At 45.6% G+C, this 21,219-nt stretch overlaps 2 protein-coding genes across 2 annotated transcripts in view; one reads left to right on the forward strand and one right to left on the reverse strand.

Moving 5' to 3' along the window:
- The first annotated feature begins 13,013 nt into the window (after positions 1-13,013).
- On the forward strand, positions 13,014-19,215 carry LOC146358904 (uncharacterized). The gene is made up of 3 exons (XM_084809130.1): positions 13,014-13,943; positions 17,078-17,216; positions 19,097-19,215. The coding sequence occupies exons 1-3, from the start codon at positions 13,014-13,016 to the stop codon at positions 19,213-19,215; spliced, it is 1,188 nt and encodes a 395-aa protein (XP_084665256.1).
- The window catches only part of FAM161A (FAM161 centrosomal protein A), a 29,918-nt gene continuing 27,547 nt past the window's right edge, over positions 18,849-21,219 (reverse strand). Inside the window, exon 7 of the mRNA XM_084822811.1 lies at positions 18,849-19,493. Within this exon, the coding sequence (XP_084678937.1) occupies positions 19,394-19,493 (100 nt within the window). The 3' untranslated portion in view covers positions 18,849-19,393. The remainder of the gene's footprint in view (positions 19,494-21,219) is intronic.

Genomic DNA, 21,219 nt, shown 5'->3' on the forward strand with positions numbered 1-21,219 from the left:
GACACAATATATAGTTGATTAAAATGGGGAATAATCCTATGGCACCTAGACAGAACCTGGGGGGCCATAGGATAGTTCGGATTCCTCGATCTGAGGTTGGAGACACTACTCAGACCTCAGAGCCAGGAATCTGAGCTCCCTCCACCCTCTCCCTACAGTCGGCATGGAGAGGAGGGAAAGGGGGTATGCCAGTGGTGGTGGGGAGGGGACTGGGGAGGCCAGTTCCTGCCATATACCCAAGCCTCCCCAGCCTCCTTCCCTCCTGCTCTGCAGAGCCCCAGCTAGATGGGCGAAAAAGCCTGTCTAGCCCAAATGCAAAGCAGGAGGAGCACGAAGTCCAAGGTTACCTCTGCTGCTCCTCCCATTCTGTATTGGATGGCCGTAAGTGTCCACGTTCAGAGGCTTACAGCCATCCCAATAGGACTGTGCCCATAAAGTTGAGAACAGTGTGATGTAGTGATTAATGAATTGGACTGGGGAGACCCAGGTCCAAGTCCCCACTTGGCCATGAAACACACTGGGTGATTTTGGACCAGTCATCGACTGTCAGCCTAACCTACCTCACAGGGTTGTTGTGAGGATAAAATGGAGTGGAAGAGGATCATGTACACTGCCTTGTGCTCCTTGGAGGAAATGGTGGGATACAAATGTAACAAATAAATAAAATAAATAAATTTTAATACTGGAAGCCTGACGTATAAGATGGGTGAATTGCAGTGCAATCTGATGTCACCTCAACATCAGCAGCTGCTACACCACCAGGGCTAATAGCGGTGTAACATAGCCAGGATCCTATGCTCAAGCAACAACTGAAGCAATTCCACAACGATATCTGGAGAAACACAGAACATAGCACAGCAACACAAATGAGCATGTGCACAACATCCCTGGTAACCATATGTCAATCACAAGGTTGTTCACTCATGATGTTCCACTTTATCTATTCAAGGAAGGTACCAATCAATCCAGTGATGGATTTCATTTCATGACTCCTACCTGGTAAATCATCCTACATGCTATATATAAACAAACTGAGGCTACCATGCTAAAGTGAAGCACTGGCCTTCAGTGCCATCTTTACTTCCAAGAATGCCTCTGAGCACACTGAGGGTGTTCAGACGATCACATCGGTAAAAGTGGCCATCGTGGCTTCTCCCCCCGCCCTTGCGCGTACTGCAGCGTGACTGCTATTTGCATAATTACCCATAATGCAGGTTGCTGTATTGTCTAAACCCAGCACGCTGCACAGCAGGAGTCACTTCTTACCCTCCTTACACCCCATGGCTTGCACACAGCAACCCATACTGCATCGTGGGTAATTATGCAAATGACGGTCACATGCACAACATGCGTGGGGGCAGCGGAAGAATCCTCAATGGCTTCTTCTAACCCATGATCATCATAAAAAATAAAAATGGTGGGTGGCCGCAACACAGAACTTCATTTTGAAGCATGTCCAGCCACCCAGAAAAAATGAAAAGGTAAGGTGGGGGTGGTAGGCAGTGTCTTGGGCGGCTAGAGGTGGGAAACATCCTGAACTAGATAGGCAAGGGCAGGAGCAAGGATTGTGGGGTTGTTGTTGTTGTTTTGCCTGCATGTGTGTGGGGAGGGTTGTTAGTTATGCTGTGGCCTGTGTGTGTGTGATTCTCTGAACATCACCAGCTTATCTTCTGTGAAATTGGTATTGTGTTGTGCTTTGTGAGGGCAAATATGTAATCTGGGGATCAGACCTCATCTCTGCCTTGCACCCATTTCCTCTGCCAGTTTGCCTTCTCACCCCTCCTCTGCCCCATGTCCAGCACCCAAGGAGCACACCCATGAATATAAGAACTAAAGCGGCCTAATGTGCAGCTGTAGCTAGGGATGGCGGAGAATTCTGCCGTGGACCCCAGTGAGGCCGGATTCCAAAGAATCCTGCCTCCAGAGTCCATGGCAGAATGGCACGACTCACCTCCGCCTCCCTCCAGAACCGCCCGGAGCCGGATCCTGCTCTCGTCGTATCCGTATCACTAGCCTATTGTATGAAAAACCACAGACGTAAATGGCGTAGCAGACGGCTGCATTTAGCTTAATCTAAGAGCTTTATGGCCATAGGTGGCGTAGTGGACACCATTTGCGTCCGGACTCAGCCCACACTCAGCCAGCGATACGGCATGGCAATGGCGGCCAGCCATATCGCCAGCAATACAGATCCGGCGGCCGGCTCCATGGAATCAGCGCGGAGTGGAGCTGGCAGAAGAGGATTCCGGGGGGAGGGACAGATCACCTCCCCGACCCCCAGGTGGATTCCCTGCCAGGATAAAAGTAGGGAATCTGCCCATCCCTAGCTGTAGCCCAGTGAAACAGCACGGGCATAGGAGGTCCCAGTTCTAAACTTTCACTATGATCCCACAAGGGAAAGACCCATTTGCACCCTGAGACAACACACTGCAATGGTATAGCCAAGCAGAGTGGCTGGGTCAAGGATCAATGGTCTCATTCAGATCTCTGGGTCACACAATCATGTCCCAACTTCTAGAGGGATAGTCGTGTTAGTCTGCTGCAGCAAAACCAACAAAGAATCTTGTGACACAGATGTTAAAAAACTAAGGGCAAAATCCTATGCATGTTTAGACAGAAAAAGTCCTTCAACTCAGTCAGCCACACTGGCTGAGGAATACTGAGAGTTATAGGATTTTTTTCTGTGTTAACATGGGGAGGAATGCACCATAACATTATGGCATAAGCCAGGTTTCCCCAACCCGGCACACCCAGATCACGATCCCCATCACCCCCAGCTAGCATGGGTGTTGGGTGGCTATGGATGATGGGGGTTGTAGTCCAACACATATTGGGAGTGCCATGTTGGGGAAAGCTGGCATAAGCATTCATGGATCATTTTATCAGAGGCATAAAGGACTACACTCCATGCATATGATGAAGTGGATTCTAGTCCACAAACGATTATGCAATAATAAAATGGTTAGTCTTTCAGGTGATACAACACTCTTTGTTGTGAAAGAAACAGCATTAGCTAAAAGTGAAACTTCACGTAGCCAAGATTTCCGGGCAAGTAAGCGTGATTATGTAGACAGTGTGAAACTAGCTTAAATTTGATGAATAGCCAATGAACAACTTTCTCTGCCTTCATGCAGTATTCTGTATCCAATCAACTGTTGCCAAATGTGCCTTTGTTTGTATCCAAATATAAATATTCTAGGAACTATTTTTTAGTAAACAGATCCACAGATCCTCTACCATACATGTCTGTCTGTCTTTTGTTCCGCTGAATAATAATAAAAAATTGAACGCTGGGAAATAAATAGAAGATACTTTTCCTTTCACATTGTTAATCCTGTACCAGGGTGCCTTTCATTTGAGCTCTCCTCATCCCATACGCATGTACAGAATTGCCAGTGCCTAATGTTCCACCCACCCAGAGTCTTATTACCAATAGAAAAACCCCGCCCCCTCCACATCATGGCAGCAAGGATGCTTGGTTTACCATTGCACCAGCTGAAACTGAGGGTGGGCGCAGGGTTGAGGAAATCCTTTCTTTTAAGAGTGTTGGAGGATTACATAGTTGTCTTTATAACAGGGGCACACAATCTTTTCAGCCCTGAAGGTCACATCAAGTGCCTCCTGGGGTGGTACACACACATACATGCACATTCACATACAACTCAATCACACACATACACACACACACACACGCACACACCTCACTCACATCCAACTCCTATCCAAGAGCTTTTCAGAGCTTTGGCACCTGCTTTGATCAGATAAAACTAACATTCCTCCCAAAAATGTTCTCAAACCACCCAGCCATTTAGCAATCCTGGCTCCTAGCCATACTCCTCTCTCTTGCTAAAGGATCCTGGCATCCCACACTCTGCTACCAGCATCTTTTCCAGAGGGGCAGGGGAGAGAGAGACCAGGAAAAAGCACTCTAAGAACAGGCTCTATGGTTCCTGCCATAGAAGCTCCCTTCCCAGATTCCTAGGAAGCAAGTTGGAACCTTTGGGCACTGCTTCCTAGGATGCTCTGGGGATGCTCTAGGAATGACATTTCTATGGCAGGAACCATAGAGCCCATTCCTACAGCATTTTTGCTTCTTCTTTTTCTGGGGGCAGGGGGATTTCTGGACAGGGCTAGCGGAATTTTTTGCAATTCCTGCTTTAAAGGGGTAAGAAAGACATGGGGAGAGTGATGAGTAAAGGGTAGCAACTGGAATAGTCAGTGCCTGTCTTGGTCTCAGTGGCTGAGTGACTGGAAGCATGGATGCCACCACCAAGGTGCTCTTCAAACTAGTGCTTCCTTTAAAAAAAATACTTTTATTCTATTTTTTATCTTTATAAATGAAATAAACAGTACCAACAACCTAGTCATTATCTACAGTTTCCAACAATACAGTATTCTAAGGAGGACACAGCAATAATGAAAAAGAAAAAAGAAAAAAAAACAGAAGAAAGAAAAGGAAGAAGAAAACAAGAAAGAAAAAGAAAAAATATTAAGAAGTTACTTAAAAGGATTAAAATTAAACTCCATTACGCACAAACTTCAAATATCATTCTACTTAAAAGTTATACCTATAATATTACCAATATTACAATTCAGTACAGCATAGATAATCAACCTTACATTTCAGTATCATATCATCAGTCTTATAGCAAGGGAGCAAGCCTACAATTCATTTCCAATAACTATATATTGCCCTTCAGTTAACATATAATAGTAAAGCTTAACAATTTAACTAGCCAAAAAATATTGCTAATCAAAGTCTCATAATAATGATAGTAATAATAATAAAAAGGAAGGAAATTAAAAAGGATAAGAAATAATAACAAATCACTAATATATTTTATACTATCTATATTTTAGATAGAGTCATTTCTAAATCTATATATGAATGTATACATATCTAAACACACACAAACAGGAATTTCATTATACAGTCTATCACGTCTAATATAAAAAAAGAGGAAATGAGAGAGAAAAAAGAAAAAGGGCGATATATGTAAACAGTCCTCTGGACTGGCATACTGCCCGGACCTTATAACGCAAACAAATCCGATGGACAATAATAGTTGAAAAGTTCCCAGCTCATGAGGCTGGGGAAGATGTCTTCCCAGCTTTACTTTGAACACCAGCTAGCCAAGCCTCCGCCATTTCATGATTTTAAAACTTTTCCATCTGGCCTTCAAAAAGAATGCAAAATATAGCAGGGTATTTGATATGATATTGCAGATTCATTTGTCTTGCCTGATTTCTCGCCTTGGTAAATTGCCTTCTTTTGTCAGCGATTTCTTTAGCGTAATCCAGAAATAACATAACTTTGTCTCGTGTTGGCCCCCAAAAAAGTTCTCTCACTTCTCTTGCCAAGCGCAAAATAGAATTTTTGTAGAAACTCTTGCAAATTGAACTATAACAGTATAGGCAGTCCCTTTGATGCCATGAACTGGACCTGGAACACGGTATGCATGCTCAATATCGAGTAAATAATCAGATGGCAAAGCGAGTAGCTCATGCAGAAATTTATCCAAGAATTTAGACAGACTTATATCAGCAGACAGATCTTTGATACCAAGGATACGCAGGTTCGCTCTACAAGTATATGCCTCCAGTTGGGAAATTCTCACAGACAGGATATTATGAGAGGCATACATAGCCGTCTCTTGCGCAGACACCTGAAGAGCGTTAACCTTCAATTCCATTTTTTGCAAAGAGCTATTAATTAGATCCACAGCCCCTTGAAGGTTAGTAATAGAATCTTGGATTGTATCCAGCCTCTTAGCCTGTTCTGCTAATTGAGAAGACAAAGTTTTTATCAGAGCCAGCAACTCCTCTACATCTCCGGCATCTCTAGAAACCTTTGCCAAGGGAGGGGTTGGGGGAGTTGGCAGTGGTCCCACGGCTTTTTTTCCTTCCCCTTGATGCTGCCATCCTCCTCTTCTGTAAAGAAAGCAAGTAAGTATAATTACAAACCAACAGTCACTTCAACAGATTTTGCAGGTCCTCAGATATTGTTGGTATTTTTAATTCATAAATACTTTTGGAGCTCGTCAGCCCTGACGTCTCCTAATTACACAGGAGTTTCAAAACAGCTTTGAGTAGTTGACGCTCCGGAAAACTGACCTTAGAGTCCAACTCTTCTGCTGCTCCCCAAAAGGAGTTGTTCTTCCAAGATCTTATCCAGATGGTACTCTAGCTTCCCCTTTTAATTCCAGGGGAAGATGAAATGGTTTTTCAACCTTTTAAAAGCTGTTTGAGGAGGCGACCTGCGGAGCCTCCGCAGGACGCTTGCCAGGGCAACATGGCTCTGACTGGAAGTTCAAACTAGTGCTTCCTAAAGCAACCGGAAATAAGCTGAATTGCTCATTTTCTGAACAGAACAGATAAATGGAGCTCGCTCTTGCTTCTTCATAGAGAAAATAGCACAGATCAAGAGGATGGCCCAGTGCAGCCTACACCTGCACAGAGGTCTCTAGCAGTCTTCCCCCACAATTCTGCAGTGATCATGGAGCCAGCTTTTAACAGCATGCAAGATGCTTATGAGGCTTGCAGCCTGGCAACCTACATTTTCTGGATCCCTGCCTGTTATTAAGGTGTGAGAAGTATAGGAGGAAAAGAGGTAGCAATGGAAGAAAAAAGGTAAAAGAGGAAGAAAATGGAAGAAAAAAAGAGGAAGAAAGGTAAAAGAAAATGGGAATGGAAAGAAAAAAGGAAGAATGTAAAAGAAAAAAGGAAGAAAAGACAGAAAAGGGAAGAAAGGGGTAAATTGAAATAGGGGAAAGAGAATGGAAGAAAAAAGTAATAAAAAACAAAGAATGCCAGCAAATCCCTTCTTATTGTGCTTGCATTCTTTTACTTTCAGAGGGATAATTAAGGAAGGAAGAAAGAAGCCTGTACATTGGTTCTTTGATGCTTTCTCTTGCTGTAGTTGAATCCTTCACAAAAGCATGTGTGTGTCTACTCAGAAGTAACTCCCATTGTGCTCCGAGGCTTGCTCCTGAAATGCAGGTGCATCTGGACCTTCAGGGGAAAGGAGAAAGGGGGGAAGGGGGGGAAGCCTCTCTAATTGGCTGAGCAGCCTCTGCCAGTCAGATGATGTTCACTCCAACCCCCACCCCCACCCCGAATCACGTTCTGGGAAGTGATTCTTGCTGATGTGGAGAACCTGCTCGTGGAGCCCTGCATGGACCAAAGTGCAGCAAAGCTGATTCCTTTTAAAAAATCCGGTACTCCTCCATTAGCTTCTCCTTCCATTGTCATGGAGACATGGTCCAGGTCTGAATACAGCATCTTTTTTCCAACTTTATGAATATATAGAAATGGTTAGAAAACCATGTTGTAGATCAAGAGCCATCTTTTTAAAAAGAAAAAAAAATTAAAATGGGCCATTGATCACTGGTTCTTTCTGTGTTTAATTTAAGATGATCTGTGTGGTTTCTGCTCAGAAGAATCCCAGGACGAAGGTGGCATGACACAACATCAAAATGAAAGAAAGGTAAACCTGAGACAGTGATCTTTGGGCAATTATTAAGCTACACACAGATAATGAACAGATTGCTGGGCTTCAAAGTAGTATCTTCCAGAGCTACCAGATTGCAACCCACCGATTTCCCCTGCACCTTAAGTTCTCTGCTAAATCAGGAGAAGCAGCAGCCATGGCTTCTCCACCCATCCATGTCCGTTCCCCCACTCCCCTTCATTTGTGTTCTTACCCACCTGCTTCACTTGCCTGTTTTACACAGCTGATTGTGCAAAGCCTTGTGCATCCCTAGGCAAATCTTTCTTTCTTTTGTGGCCTTCTGGATCCCACCCGAGTAACACAAGTATTAGGTAAGTCTTTATATAAGAATCTAGACCTTATGAGAGGTTTGTGTATCAGTACCTTTTTACAGAACCATTACTCTCAGTACAGAGAACACTAAGTAGAAAGGACCATTTTATATGAGAACTTGGATTCCTTGTATAGTTAACCCACATTGATGAGAAGCCAAGATTTTACTTATTTATTCAACGTATGAGTTGCCTTATCGCTGAAGCTCTTATAAAACATACATAATAAAAGATGCACTGGATGAATTGCTGAAATGTATTATATAATTCCATGCAAATATTTATTCTTACGTTAAGTTCTTAAAAGCTTTCTTTTTCTACAATTTACCACACTTTTAAAAAGTCCATTAAGCAAAGTGGAAGAGAAATTAAAACAGCTGAGTTAATTTTACTTTTAAATTCTGAAAAGTTTATGCTATTTTATTTCTTTACATGTAGACAGTTGTTTCCAGCTATTGGTGTCTGAGAAAGTAATGTAATTAAAATGGGTTCCACAGCTGCAGACTTACTTTCCTCCTATTCACTTCAGTCTGGGTACCCCTTTCAGATCAATGGGAAAAAAGCAACAAATATAATGCACCAGATATAGATGGCTATAGATACATTCTGGGGCACAAGATAAACTTACCTCAGGTGGAAAGTCTATCAAAGATTTCAACAGCCACAGAATCCATGGCAGCCCCAGAAAAGGTCAGAGTAACAAGGGACCACAGTCCTTACCTCAGACTCTGCGTAGACACTCTATATGTGCCCTTTTCTGGCAAAAGAGAAATTAAATTGGACATTGGTTCCATGGACTTGGCTTCTTTGAAGGCAGCATCAGAAAGCCCCCAGCTGAGACCTCCAAGCCTTCAGACTGTTCAAACTGCAAGAAGGAAAGGAGGATCCAGAGTAAGTATGACAAATTTGTTTTGCAGTAAAGGAGAGAGAAAAGAGGCTTTGCAGAAGAGGTTGCCCAATTAGAAGCAGAGGCGAAAAGAGATGAAAACAAGAAATCAATTCAAGATAAAGTAGTAACCGGCTGTGTGGTGAGTCAAAAATATTTACAACTATGACTTGGGTTCAGAAGACTTTGGTCATTCAACTTCTAATCCTTCACTACTCCTTTTTCTTTTGATATTTTTTAAGTCCTCTCATTAATAACTTCTCCTGCAAAACTATTTAACCTTTTTCTTATCAACTTGGTCACTGGGGCCTTTTTAAAATTAATGGAGTCTGTTTGCAGTTTCAATCCGAAATGCTAAAATGATGCTGCCATCTCCTGGATGCATGTTGACTTTGGGCTTAACTCAAACTATACGAATACGCATGTAACAAAAGTCTTTCCCTTGGGGTGGGGGCCAACTTCAGGAGGGGGCAATTTGGAACAGAGAAGCTGCTGATACAGTTAACCCTGTTTTGATGTTTTCAGAAGGCCCAGAACAGTTAAGAGTGACGGTATTTGAAACACTTGTAGAAAAGAGGGGCCAGGTTGACAGTGCCCTCATTCCATTCAATATAAGCTAAAGTTTCTTCTGTCCTGGGGCAAGCTTTGGAAAACTGGTTCTGCAAATTTTCAGCAAGAGCAGTTGGATCCAGAAAAAAAGCTGGCTGTGGAGGCTAGGTAGGGGCTGTGACATAACTAGCACATCTAGTCACATCCCTTGGAACAGTTCTACAGCTCCTGTTCATATGTCTGTGGGGTTTTTTGGTAAAGTGGAAGGATATATAAATGTATGTCACTTTTTAAGAAAGCAGACAGCCCACCTGATGCACAAGGAGAGGACAAGACTTGCAGTATGGGTGAAGTAACTAATATGTGACTTGCTCTTAAGCCTTACAGTGGTCATCACCCTAACTTTCTGTGTGAGAAGTGGCACAAGGTCATTCCCACCTCACTTCCTAGTGAGTGGATATAAGAGGCTTACCTCTGCAATAATTCCTGTTCCCTGTAGTGCCCTAAAAGGTTCTCCAGCTTTAAAATGTTGGAGATCATTTATTTTCCTTTAGAGGTGCCAACTGTATTCAAAGTACCCAGCTCTTTCATCTCCATATATGCCTGACTGCTACAGAACAATTTCATTGGAAGATTCCCTGAGTGCCAGTGAAATTGAAAAACCGCCCATCTTCCCCAGCAGAGACCCTTCAGTTACATATTAGAGATGGCAAATGTCAGAATGGTTTAGTCTCGTATGTCATAGAATCATAGAATAGTAGGGTTGGAAGGGACCATCAAGTCAAAGCATCCCTGACAGATGGCTGTCCAGCTTCATCTTGAATGTTTCCAGTGTGGGAGAGCCCACCACCTCCCTAGGTAATTGGTTCCATTGTCCTATTGCTCTAACAGTCAGGAAGTTTTTCTTGAAGTTCAGCCGGAATCTGGCTTCCTGTAACTTGAGCCCATTATTCCGTGTCCTGCACTCTGGGATGATCGAGAAGAGATCCTGGCCTTCCTCTCTGTGACAACCTTTCAAGTACTTGAAGAGCGCTATCATATCTGCCCTCAGTCTTCTCTTCTCAGGGCTAAACTTGCCCAGTTCTTTCAGTCTCTCTTCATAGGGCTTTGTTTCCAGTCCCCTGATCATCTTTGTTGCCCTCCTCTGAACCCTTTCCAGTTTGTCTGCAACCTTCTTAAAGTGCAGCTCCCAGAACTGGACGCAGTAGTCCAGATGAGGCCTAACCAGTGGAGAGGAATTAGTACTTCCTGGTATTTGGAAGCTATACTTCTATTAATGCAGCCCAAAATAGCATTTGCCTTTTTTGCAGCCACATGACATTATTGGCTCATATTCAGCTTGTGATCTACAACAATTCCAAGATCCTTCTGACTTGTAGGGTTGTTGAGCCAAGTATCCCCCATCTTGTAACTGTGCATTTGGTTTCTTTTTCCTAGGTGCAGAACTTGGCATTTATCCCCATTAAATGTCATTCTGTTGTTTTCTGCCCAGCTCTCCAGTCTATCAAGATCACTTTGAATTCTGTTTCTGTCTTCCAGGGTATTAGCTATCCCGCCCAATTCTGTGTCACCTGCAAATTTGATCAGCATTCCCTGCACCCTCTCCTCCAGGTCATTAATAAAAATGTTGAAGAGCACTGGGCCCAGGACTGAGCCTTGCGGTACCCCACTCATTACCTCTCCCCAGTTTGAGAAGTTCCCATTGATAAGCACTCTTTGAGTCCGATTCTGTGGATCCAGAATCGTTGTTGTTTCGTCTATTTGTTATTTGTTGTTTCGTCTAGCCCACTTTGAGCTTGTTTGCTAATCAGGATATCATGGGGCACTTTGTCGACAGCTTTGCCAAAGTCGAGGTATATTATGTCCACAGTATTCCCTAGGGATGTCAGAGAATTCCGCCACAGATCTCGGTGAGGCCGAATGCCAGTGCATTCGGCCCCCCGAACTCCGTGGCGGAACAGCCTGCCAACCCCCCACGGATCCCCCACCGGGACAAGACTTACCTGTGGCGGATCTTCCGGGCGGCAGCGGCTCCAGTGGCGGCTTTGGCAGCAGCAGCGACTGGTCTTCGAACCAGCTGCCACCGCCGCCATTTCCAGGCTTGTAAAAAAAAAAGACGTGATAGGCTACGTAAAGATTTACGTAGCCTATCATGGCTAGGTTAAAAAAAAACAAAACCACGACATGATAGGCTACGTAAATATTTACGTAGGCTAAAACGGTGAATCAAAAAGGGATGCAAATAGCGCCCGCTACGCTATTTGCATTCCCCTTTATTTTCGCCGTCATAGTCTACATAAATATTTACGTAGATTAAGATGGCAAAAATAAGGAAAGCAAATGGCAGCGGCCGTAGCTGCTGCCATTTGCGTACGCGGGGGGGGGGGTTGTTTTTTGGTTTTTTTACCCAGAGCCCTCCGCAGCTGGAAATCCGGCTACAGACAGCTCTGGCCTGGCTGGGCCTGGCCGTCTGCTCCGCGGAGCTGCCGCGCAGCACAGCCGGCCGCGGAGGATTCCGGGGGGGAGGACCAGAGTGCCTCCCCCCTGGCAAGGGTTCCGGGGGGAGGGATGGAACTCCTCCCCCCCACCACCATCAACATAAACCGTGAAAGGTAAGTGACTTTCATACATCCCTAGTATTCCCACAGACCACAAGGGAGGTTACCTGATCAAAACATGAGATCAGATTTCATCTGGCAGGATGTGTTCTTGACATGTTGGCTTCAAGTAATCACTGCATTGTTTTCAAGGTGCTTACAGATGGATTGCTTTATCATCTGCTCCAGAATTTTCCCAGGGATTGATGTCAGACTGAGTGGTCTGTATTTCCCAAGTTCCTCCTTTTTGCCCTTTTTGAAGATAGGGACAACATTAGCCTTCCTCCAGTCATCTGGCACTTCACCCGTCCTCCATGATTGCTCAAAGATAATAGACAGTGGCTCTGAGAGCTCTTCAGCCAGTTCCTTTATTACTCTAGGATAGTTCATCTGACCCTGGAGATTTGAACTCATTCAAAGTAATTAAGTGTTCCTTGACCATATGCCTATCGATCTCAGCCTGCAATCCTGCCCCTTCAGCCTGTACTTTGCCTTTGACAGGGGGCTCATAGACCCTCTTTCGGGAGAAGACTGAGCCAACGTAGGAATTCAGCACTTCTGCCTTTTCCTTGTCATCTGTTATCATTTTACTGTCCTTATTGGAGAGTTGAATTCAATATTCAACTATTCAGTTGAATATTCAGGAGCCTGGGGAAGGAGGACCAGCCAGCAGCTCAGGTGATCCTGAGCCTGAGCCTGCTTCTGCCCCCGCCCACAGGTACTTAAGGCGGGGCTGCCAGAGGCTGCTCGGGAAGGAGCACTTAGCGTCGCACTTGGAGTCGCGTAGGACCTGAAGATCTACCCACCTGCCTCTCCAGAGACACCAGCAGCCACAATACCAGCAGCAAATAGCAGCAGCAGCAGAGGGCAGCAGCTTTAAAGACAAGGGGAAGAGGCAAACGTGGACTATCTGCTCCTTCTTAGCTGCTGTTCTCTTTTATCTCTTTTATATTCTTTTAAACTGTTGTGTATTTTATATCCTAATATTTTAATATGTGCCTGGGAGGACTATTGGGCAACTCAGGGGGTGGGGGAGGTGCCACCATAACTGTGGTCACGGGCAGGGGAGGTATGGCGTTGGGGGATTAACAGGCCAGCTGAGGAGAAGAGGGCCTAGACACCTTACAGCTGTCCCCTCTTCTGGTTCTTCCCCCAACGTGATGGTTCCTGGCAGCCTTACCAGTCTGCCCTCGGGTCTGGTGGTGCTGCTGCTGAATGCCAGGTCGGCCCAAAATAAGACCTCCCTCATCCATGATTTGATTGTGGATGAGGGGGCTGACCTGGCGTGTATTACTGAGACCTGGGTGGGGGAACTGGGAGGGGTCACTCTCTCCCAGCTGTGCCCTCCTGGGTACTTGGTGCAGCACCAACACCGACTTGAGGGTCGGGGAGAGGGGGTTGCCGTGGTCTGTAGGAATTCAATCTCCCTCTCCAGGCTTCCTGCTCATTCGAGTGCAGATCTTGAGTGTTTGTACCTTGTGTTGGGTACCTGGGACAGATTAGGGATTCTGTTGGTGTACCGCCCACCCCGCTGCCCATCAGACTCCCTGCCTGAGCTGACGGAGGTGGTCTCGGACTTGGTGTTGAGGACCCCCAGGATGATGGTCCTGGGGGATCTCAACTTCCACGCCGAGGCCGCTGTATCCGGGGCGGCTCAGGACTTCATGGCCGCCATGACAACCATGGGGCTGTCCCAACATGTCATCGGCCCAACGCATATAAAAGGACACACGCTTGATCTGGTTTTCTCGACTGGGCAGGTGGATGGTGATCTGAAAGTGGAGGAGTTAACATCTGTCCCTTTGTCATGGTCAGATCACTTCCTGCTTAGGTTTAGACTCCTGGCAGCCTTTCCCCTCTGCAAGAGTGGGGGACCTATTAAAATGGTCCGCCCCCGGAGATTAATGGATTCCGATGGATTCCAGAGGGCTCTGGGGGATTTTCCTGCTGGTATGGCTGGTGCTCCTGTCGAAGCCCAGGTCGCTCTGTGGAATGCAGAGATGACTCGGGCGGTTGACACGATCGCGCCCAAGCGCCCTCTCCCTCTGAGCAGAGCCCGGCCAGCTCCTTGGTATACACCTGAGCTGAGGGCAATGAAGCAAGAGGGGAGACGGCTAGAACGCAGGTGGAGGAAAACTCGTGCTGAGTCTGACCGAACACAGGTAAGAGCCCACTATCGAGCCTACTCTGTGGCGGTGAGGGTGGCAAAGAGGCAGTTCTTTTCCACCAGCATTGCATCTTCTCAGTGTTGTCCAGCGGAGCTTTTCCGAGTGGTTCGCGGCCTGTTACATTCTGGGCCAGGGAGAGAGACGGTGGAACCCTCGGTAGCACGCTGTGACAAGTTTGCGCGGCACTTTGAGGATAAAGTCACTCAGATTCGTCATGAATTGGACACCACCATTAATGCAGTTCCATTGGTAGAGGCGTTCAGAGCACCGTCTGGTCCAGTTTTATTGGATGAGTTTCAGTTACTGAGGCCTGAGGATGCGGACAAGGTGCTTGGCCAAGTCCGATGGACCACTTGTGTGCTTGACCCTTGCCCTTCATGGCTTATTAAATCAAACAAGGAGGGGTTGTCCGGCTGGGTCCAGGAGGTTGTAAATTCCTCCTTGAGAGAGGGAGTGGTGCCTGCTGCTTTAAAAGAGGCAGTAATTAGACCACTCCTCAAAAAGCCTAACCTGGACCCAGAGGATGTTAACAATTATTGGCCAGTGGCCAACATCCCCTTCCTGGGCAAGGTGCTTGAGCGGGTGGTTGTAGGACAGCTCCAGGCACTCTTGAATGAAACGGATTATCTAGATCCATTTCAATCGAGCTTCAGGCCTGGTTTTGGAACGGAAACTGCCTTGGTCGCCCTGTGGGATGACCTCTGCCGGGAGAGGGACAGGGGGAGTGCGACCCTGTTGATTCTCCTGGACCTCTCAGCGGCTTTCGATACCATCGACCATGGTATCCTTCTGGATAGGTTGTCTGGGTTGGGAGTTGGAGGCACTGCACTACAGTGGTTCCGCTCCTACTTGGATGGCTGATTCCAGAAGGTGGTGCTGGGGGATTATTGCTCTGTGCCATGGCAATTGTGCCATGGGGTTCCACAGGGCTCTATTTTATCCCCCATGCTGTTCAACATCTACATGAAACTGCTGGGGGAGGTTATCCGGAGGTGTGGGCTGAGGTGCCATCAATATGCAGATGACACCCAGCTCTACCTCTCTTTTTCATCAAACCCAGGTGAGGCAGTGGCTGTTCTGAACCAGTGCCTGGGCACGGTAATGGACTGGATGAGGGCTAATAAACTGAAACTCAATCCAGACAAGACAGAGGTACTGTTAGTGGGTGGTTCGTCTGCCCAGCTAGGTGATATTCAACCTGTTCTGGAGGGGGTTGCACTCCCCCTAAAGGATCAGGTTCGTAGTTTGGGGGTGCTCTTGGATCCAGAACTGTCACTTGAGGCACAGGTGAACTCAGTGGCACGGAGCACTTTTTATCAGCTTAGGCTGGTATACCAACTACGCCCTTATCTGGACAGAGATAGCCTAGCTACAGTTATCCATGCTCTGATAACTTCTCGCCTGGATTATTGCAATGCGTTATACGTGGGGCTGCCTTTGAAAACGGTCCGGAAACTTCAGCTGGTCCAAAATAGGGCAGCAAGATTGTTAACAGGGACTGGCCTGCGAGCTCATATTACGCCAGTACTTTTCCAGCTGCACTGGCTGCCAGTCCATTTCCGGGCCCGATTCAAAGTGCTGGTGTTAACATTCAAAGCCCTTAATGGCTTGGGGCCAGGTTACCTGAAGGATTGCCTCCTCCCATATGTGCCTGCCCGGACCTTAAGATCATCATCAGCGGCCCTTCTCCGTGAGCCCCTGCCAAAGGAAGTGAGGCGGGTGGCTACTAGGAGGAGGGCTTTTTCTGTTGTGGCACCCCGGCTGTGGAATGAGCTCCCTAGTGAGGTTCGCCTGGCGCCTACATTGTACTCCTTTCGGCACCAGGTGAAGACCTTTTTATTTTCCCAGGCTTTTTAGCTTTCTAAATTTTTATCTTTGCTGTTTTAAATCTGTATTTTAAACTCCTGTACTGCTGCTAGGTTTTATTGTGGTTGTATTGTTATATTGTGGTTTTAATGTTCTATATATTTTAAATTGTTTTATTGTGTGTTGTTTGGTTTTAATTTTTGTGAACCGCCCAGAGAGCTTCGGCTATTGGGCAGTATAGAAATGAAATAAATAAATAAATAATTGAACCACCATTTCTTTCCTCTTTTACTATGCACGTATCTGAAGAAAGCCTTTTTGTTGCTTTTAGCATCCCTCGCTAACCTCAGCTCGTTCTCAGCTTTAGCCTTCCTGACACCATCCCTGCAATTCCGTACTACCTGCCTGTACTCTTCCTTTTGTTGCTTGGCCTTCCTTCCACTTCCTATATGTGCCCTTTTTTGTTTTCAGGTCATCTCTAAGCTTTTTGTGAAGCCACCTTGGCTTCTTCTGTTGTTTTCCACCTTTTCTTCTTCTTGGAATTGTTTGCAATTGTGCCTTGAGAATTTCCTTTAAAAAAAAAAAAACTCCCATCCATCTTGGACTCCTTTTCTCGTTAGAGTCGCTTGCCATGGGACCTTACTTATCATTGTTCTGAGTTTATTAAAATCAGCTTTCCTAAAATCCAGGGTACACATTTGGCTACACTCAGCTTTTGCTTCCTTTAGAACCAAGAACTCAAGTATAACATGGTCGCTTTCCCCCAGGCCAGTTAACAAGATCAACCTCAGATGGCCTTCTCTCTGTCCCATCAGCCAGGACATCTAGACTGGTGGGGACGAGGGAGAGGGCCTTTTCTGTGGTGGCCCCCACTCTGTGGAACTCCCTCCCTAGGGAACTCCGTCATGCCCCCTCTTTAATGAGCTTCCGTCGTGCATTAAAAACGTGGTTGTTCAGGCAGGCATTTGGGGTGGGTTAGGGTATTTTAGAAAATATTATGGTAGAATTTTATTGTTTTAAACTGTTTTATTATATGTTGTACATCGCCCAGAGTGGCTGGGTGACCAGCCAGATGGGTGATTAATAAATTTAATAATAAATAATAATAAAATAAAAATAAGAGTTCCTGTAACTGCTACTTTATCCACTAAGTCATCTCTGTTGGTTAAGATCAAGTCAAGGATAGCCAATCCTCTAGTTCCTTCCTCCATTTTCTGCAGGAGATCCAGTAATGTGCTTTGTCTTTGTAGTTGAGAATCCAGAACAGTTCACTTCTGGAGACAGTAAACGTTCTTCAGAAAATGCCAATTGATCAGTCTCCTGCTTGGCAGCTGAGTTCAACAACTCATAATACAGAAGTGGTAACCATTTCCCACAATGACACAGTTGGTACAGATATTTCAGCCTTTAGAAAACTTAACTGGCCTATTCAACCTGAAATCAATGTTTGATTAATTTATCATCAAATAGAGGAAAGGATGCTACTTACTCAGTTTTCCAGTAAGAACATTTTGTGTGCTGAGGGGATGGGAATCTGTCAGTGATGGCACCAAACATGGGTAATTTTGTTTTGAAAATTAGAGGGTTTTAAAATGTCTAGCTCTCATTCACGTTCACAGAAAAACCTGAATATGTCCATTGTTTTTTTCTCAATGAAAACAAAGGTAGCCTGGCTCCTGAGCATAGTGGTTGTACTCATAGGAATCCTGTCCAACATGATCATTGCTCTGGCTTTTAATTTGAGCTGGAGTTACTTCACTGGTATACACAGACAGCCACTAACCTGAACCTCGAGCAACCTGCCTCAGCTTGCCAATGGATTGCAGAGTAAAGACGCGGCAGAGGCAGCAGCAGCTTCAGACAATCCTCTTCTTATTCAAACTGACTGGTTATAAAATTTTACCCAAACTGGCATGTGACCAGAAAGTTCTACTGCCACCAACGTGGAGTCATGTAAATAAACAGAGCTTAATTCACACCCTGTGCAAGCTAAGGAAACTGTGACACTCCCAAAGCCCCCTGATATGAACCTAGGCTGTTAAAAAAAAAAGTTATACATTATTGTGTCCCTTCGAGGTGCTCTCACGCCACACAATTTATTGTGCAATTTTATGTGCTACAAAGTGACACCCTTAATACAGATGTGGGGAATGTGTAGCCTTCCCAGATTTTGTTAGATTGCAATTCCCATCAGCCCTAACTAGCATAGCCAGGGGTGAGGAATATGGGAGTGGCAACCCAACATCTGGTGGGCCACACATTCCCCATCTCTGCCCTTAACAGAATGAAGGGACTGGAAGATGTGGTGGTGCAGGTGAAGGGATTGCAGTAGATGTCCACTGAAAACTTAGGCCAGATGTTTAAAAACATCAACATATTTGATGCAATACATTTTGCATTAGGGTAAAAGTCACACAGACGTAACTGGTAGGGATGTACGAAAGGTACTTACCTTTCGCAAATTATGTTTATGGTTGGGGGGGAGGCGTTCTGTCCCTCCCCCCGGAATCCTCGCCGGGGGGGGAGGCGCTCCGTTCCTCCCCCCCCCCCGGAATCCTGGCCGGCCGGCTGTGCTCCGCAGCAATTCTGCGGAGCTGCCGGCTGGCTCCGCCTGGCTAGCATTGACACAAATGGCGGCGGCCGTAGCCGCCACCGTTTGCATCCCTGCAGTCAGCCGTGATAGGCTACGTAAACGTTTATGTAGCCTATCACGGCTGACTTAAAAAAAAACAACACGCGTACGCAAATGGCGGCGGCCATGGCCGCCGCCATTTGCATTCCTTATTTTGGCACGTCTTAGTCTACGTAAACATTTACATAGACTAAGGCGGCAAAAATAAGGGGAACGCAAATAGCGTAGCATAAGACGTGCCAAAATAAAGAACGCAAATGGCGGCGGCCGTGGCCGCCACCATTTGCGTACGCGCATGAGTTTTTTTTGTTTTTAAAGTCAGCCGTGATAGGCTACGTAAACATTTACGTAGGCTACGTAAATCTTTACATAGCCTATCACGTGTTGTTGGTTTTTTTTTAACTGGAAATGGCAGCGGCAGCAGCAGCAGCCGGTCGGAAGACCGGCCACCGCAGCTGCCGCCAGAGCTGCTGCCGCCAGGAAGATCTACCCAAGGTAAGTCTCATCCCGGGGGGGGGGGGCGTTCCGCCACCGATTTTGGGGGGCCGAATGTGCTGGCATTCAGCCTCCCCGAGATCTGTGGCAGAACTTTCGTACATCCCTAGTAACTGGGTGCTGGTTTTCTTTGGCCTTTCAGAGATCATTTCTGCATCCAGTGCCTGTGCTGATGCTATTCAAGGAAATGGAAAATGCGTGGCTGGAACAATCCTAATGGAAAATGTCATAAGAAATACAGGAATCTATAAACAGCTGTAAGAATGTACTGCTCATTACAAGATAAATGAGCAGGCATGTATGTTTTCTTCTTGTAGAGTGTAGCATGCAAAAAAAGACATACAATGCATGTGGTGAGATGAATAAAAACAAAGTAAGGAGTCCAACGGCACAGACTCAATTCCCAGTTCTATTTTGCTTTTACAAACCTGGGCTGCTATTATAAAAGGCTGCTGACAGTAACTGCAAACCCATGGAATTGCCAGCACTTAGTAAATATTTTCATATTCCAGCAGGCAGGCATTTGCAGGATAAAAGGTCTGAAATTTAAAAAAAAAATTGTAGTAAGTGGAAATGGGGTCAGGGTGGAGAACAAAAGAACCACTGCCAATCCATTCTCAAAAGACAAGGGCTTGGATCCTAAGATAAGTTAACTTGAGAAAGTTCAGAGAAGAGCTCCGTCCCCTCCTCTCCCCTGCCGTCACCTGTGCCCCCCAAAAGCCTCCAGGTGCCCTCCTGAACAGTGGGGGATCACCCAGTTTGGAGCAATTTTCTCCTCCCCAAACAGCCCCCTACAACATTATTCAGGAGGATTTGGGGAAGGCATGAGTGGCAGCGAAGGAGATGCAAACTCTCCTTCTGCCTTTCCTTAAGGAACTTACCTTAGGAGCCATTGTTAACCATTAAGATAAATACCATAAGTGAACAGTAGTTACACCTATTTTCAGTTTTACTGTACACTGTTCTTATGCTATTGTGAAATTTTGGTTCAGTTCTACATTCCAGTATGTTAATCTGTTCTTTGTGCAGCAATAACCCACTGGATTGACAGAATAAGAAAATAGTAAAACCAGTAGCACATGTATACTTTTACAGATAAAAAGGCCACCGAACTACTTTGTACAAACATGTCCTTTAGTCTGAGGTAAAACCCAAGTTCATTATAACTCTGTTGTTAGAAGCTGTACCACATGGAGCCTTTAGTTAGGTACTAATGTCAAAAATCATTACCATTTAGGACAAATCCAAGAGATAGGACTTCATTTACATGTTAATAATTGTGTGAACCCCTTCATGGATCACTGCCTTGTTGTGGCGAAGGGGCTTGCGTAACTCAGTGAAGCCATAAGCTATGCCGTGCAGGGCCACCCAAGACGGACAGGTCATGGCAGAGAGTTCTGACAAAATGTGGTCCACTGGAGAAGGAAATGGCAACCCACTCCAGTATTCTTGCCAAGAAAACCCCATGGAACGTGTCACAAGGCTAAAAGATATGACGCCGGAAGATGAGCCCCTCAGGTCGGAAGGTGTCCAATATGCTACTGGGGAAGAGCAGAGGGTATTTCCAAGTAGCGTCAGAAAGAGTGAAGCGGCTGGGCCAAACCTGAAAGGACACTCAGCTGTGGATGTGTCTGGCGGTGAAAAGAAAATCCGATGCTGTAAAGAACAATATTGTTTAGGAACCTGGAATGTCAGATCAATGAATCAAGGTAAGCTGGAGGTGGTCAAACATGAGATGGCAAGATTGAACATCGACATCTTGGGAATCAGCGAACTAAAATGGACAGGCATGGGCGAATTTAATTCAGGTGACCATCATATCTACTACTGTGGGCAAGAATCCCTTAGAAGAAATGGAGTAGCACTCATAGTCAACAAAAGGGTGGGAAAAGCAGTACTGGGGTACAATCTTAAAAATGATAGAATGATCTCAGTACGAATCCAAGGCAAACCATTCAACATCACAGTAATTCAAGTCTATGCCCCAACCACTGAGGCCGAAGAAGCTGAGGTTGATCGGTTCTATGAAGACCTACAACACCTTCTAGAACTAACACCAAAAAAAGATGTCCTCTTCATCATAGGGGATTGGAATGCTAAAGTAGGAAGTCAAGAAATCACCGGGATAACAGGCAGGCATGGCCTTGGTGTACAAAATGAAGCAGGACAAAAGCTAATAGAGTTTTGCCAAGAGAACATGCTGATCATAGCAAACACTCTTTTCCAACAGCACAAGAGGCGACTCTACACATGGACGTCACCAGA

Source organism: Heloderma suspectum, chromosome 1 (genome assembly GCF_057233095.1).
Source record: "Heloderma suspectum isolate Gila_16-S chromosome 1, 16-S_ref, whole genome shotgun sequence".
Lineage (NCBI taxonomy): Eukaryota > Metazoa > Chordata > Lepidosauria > Squamata > Helodermatidae > Heloderma > Heloderma suspectum.

Bases quoted from the DNA above. Each gene is read 5' to 3' on its own strand.
- LOC146358904 (XM_084809130.1), top strand. From the start codon at position 13,014: ATGGTTCCTGGCAGCCTTACCAGTCTGCCCTCGGGTCTGGTGGTGCTG. The intron at 13,944-17,077 runs GCAATGAAGCAA...TTGTCTTTGTAG, and splicing joins GGTATACACCTGAGCTGAGG to TTGAGAATCCAGAACAGTTC. The intron at 17,217-19,096 runs GTACAGATATTT...TTGGCCTTTCAG, and splicing joins TTCCCACAATGACACAGTTG to AGATCATTTCTGCATCCAGT.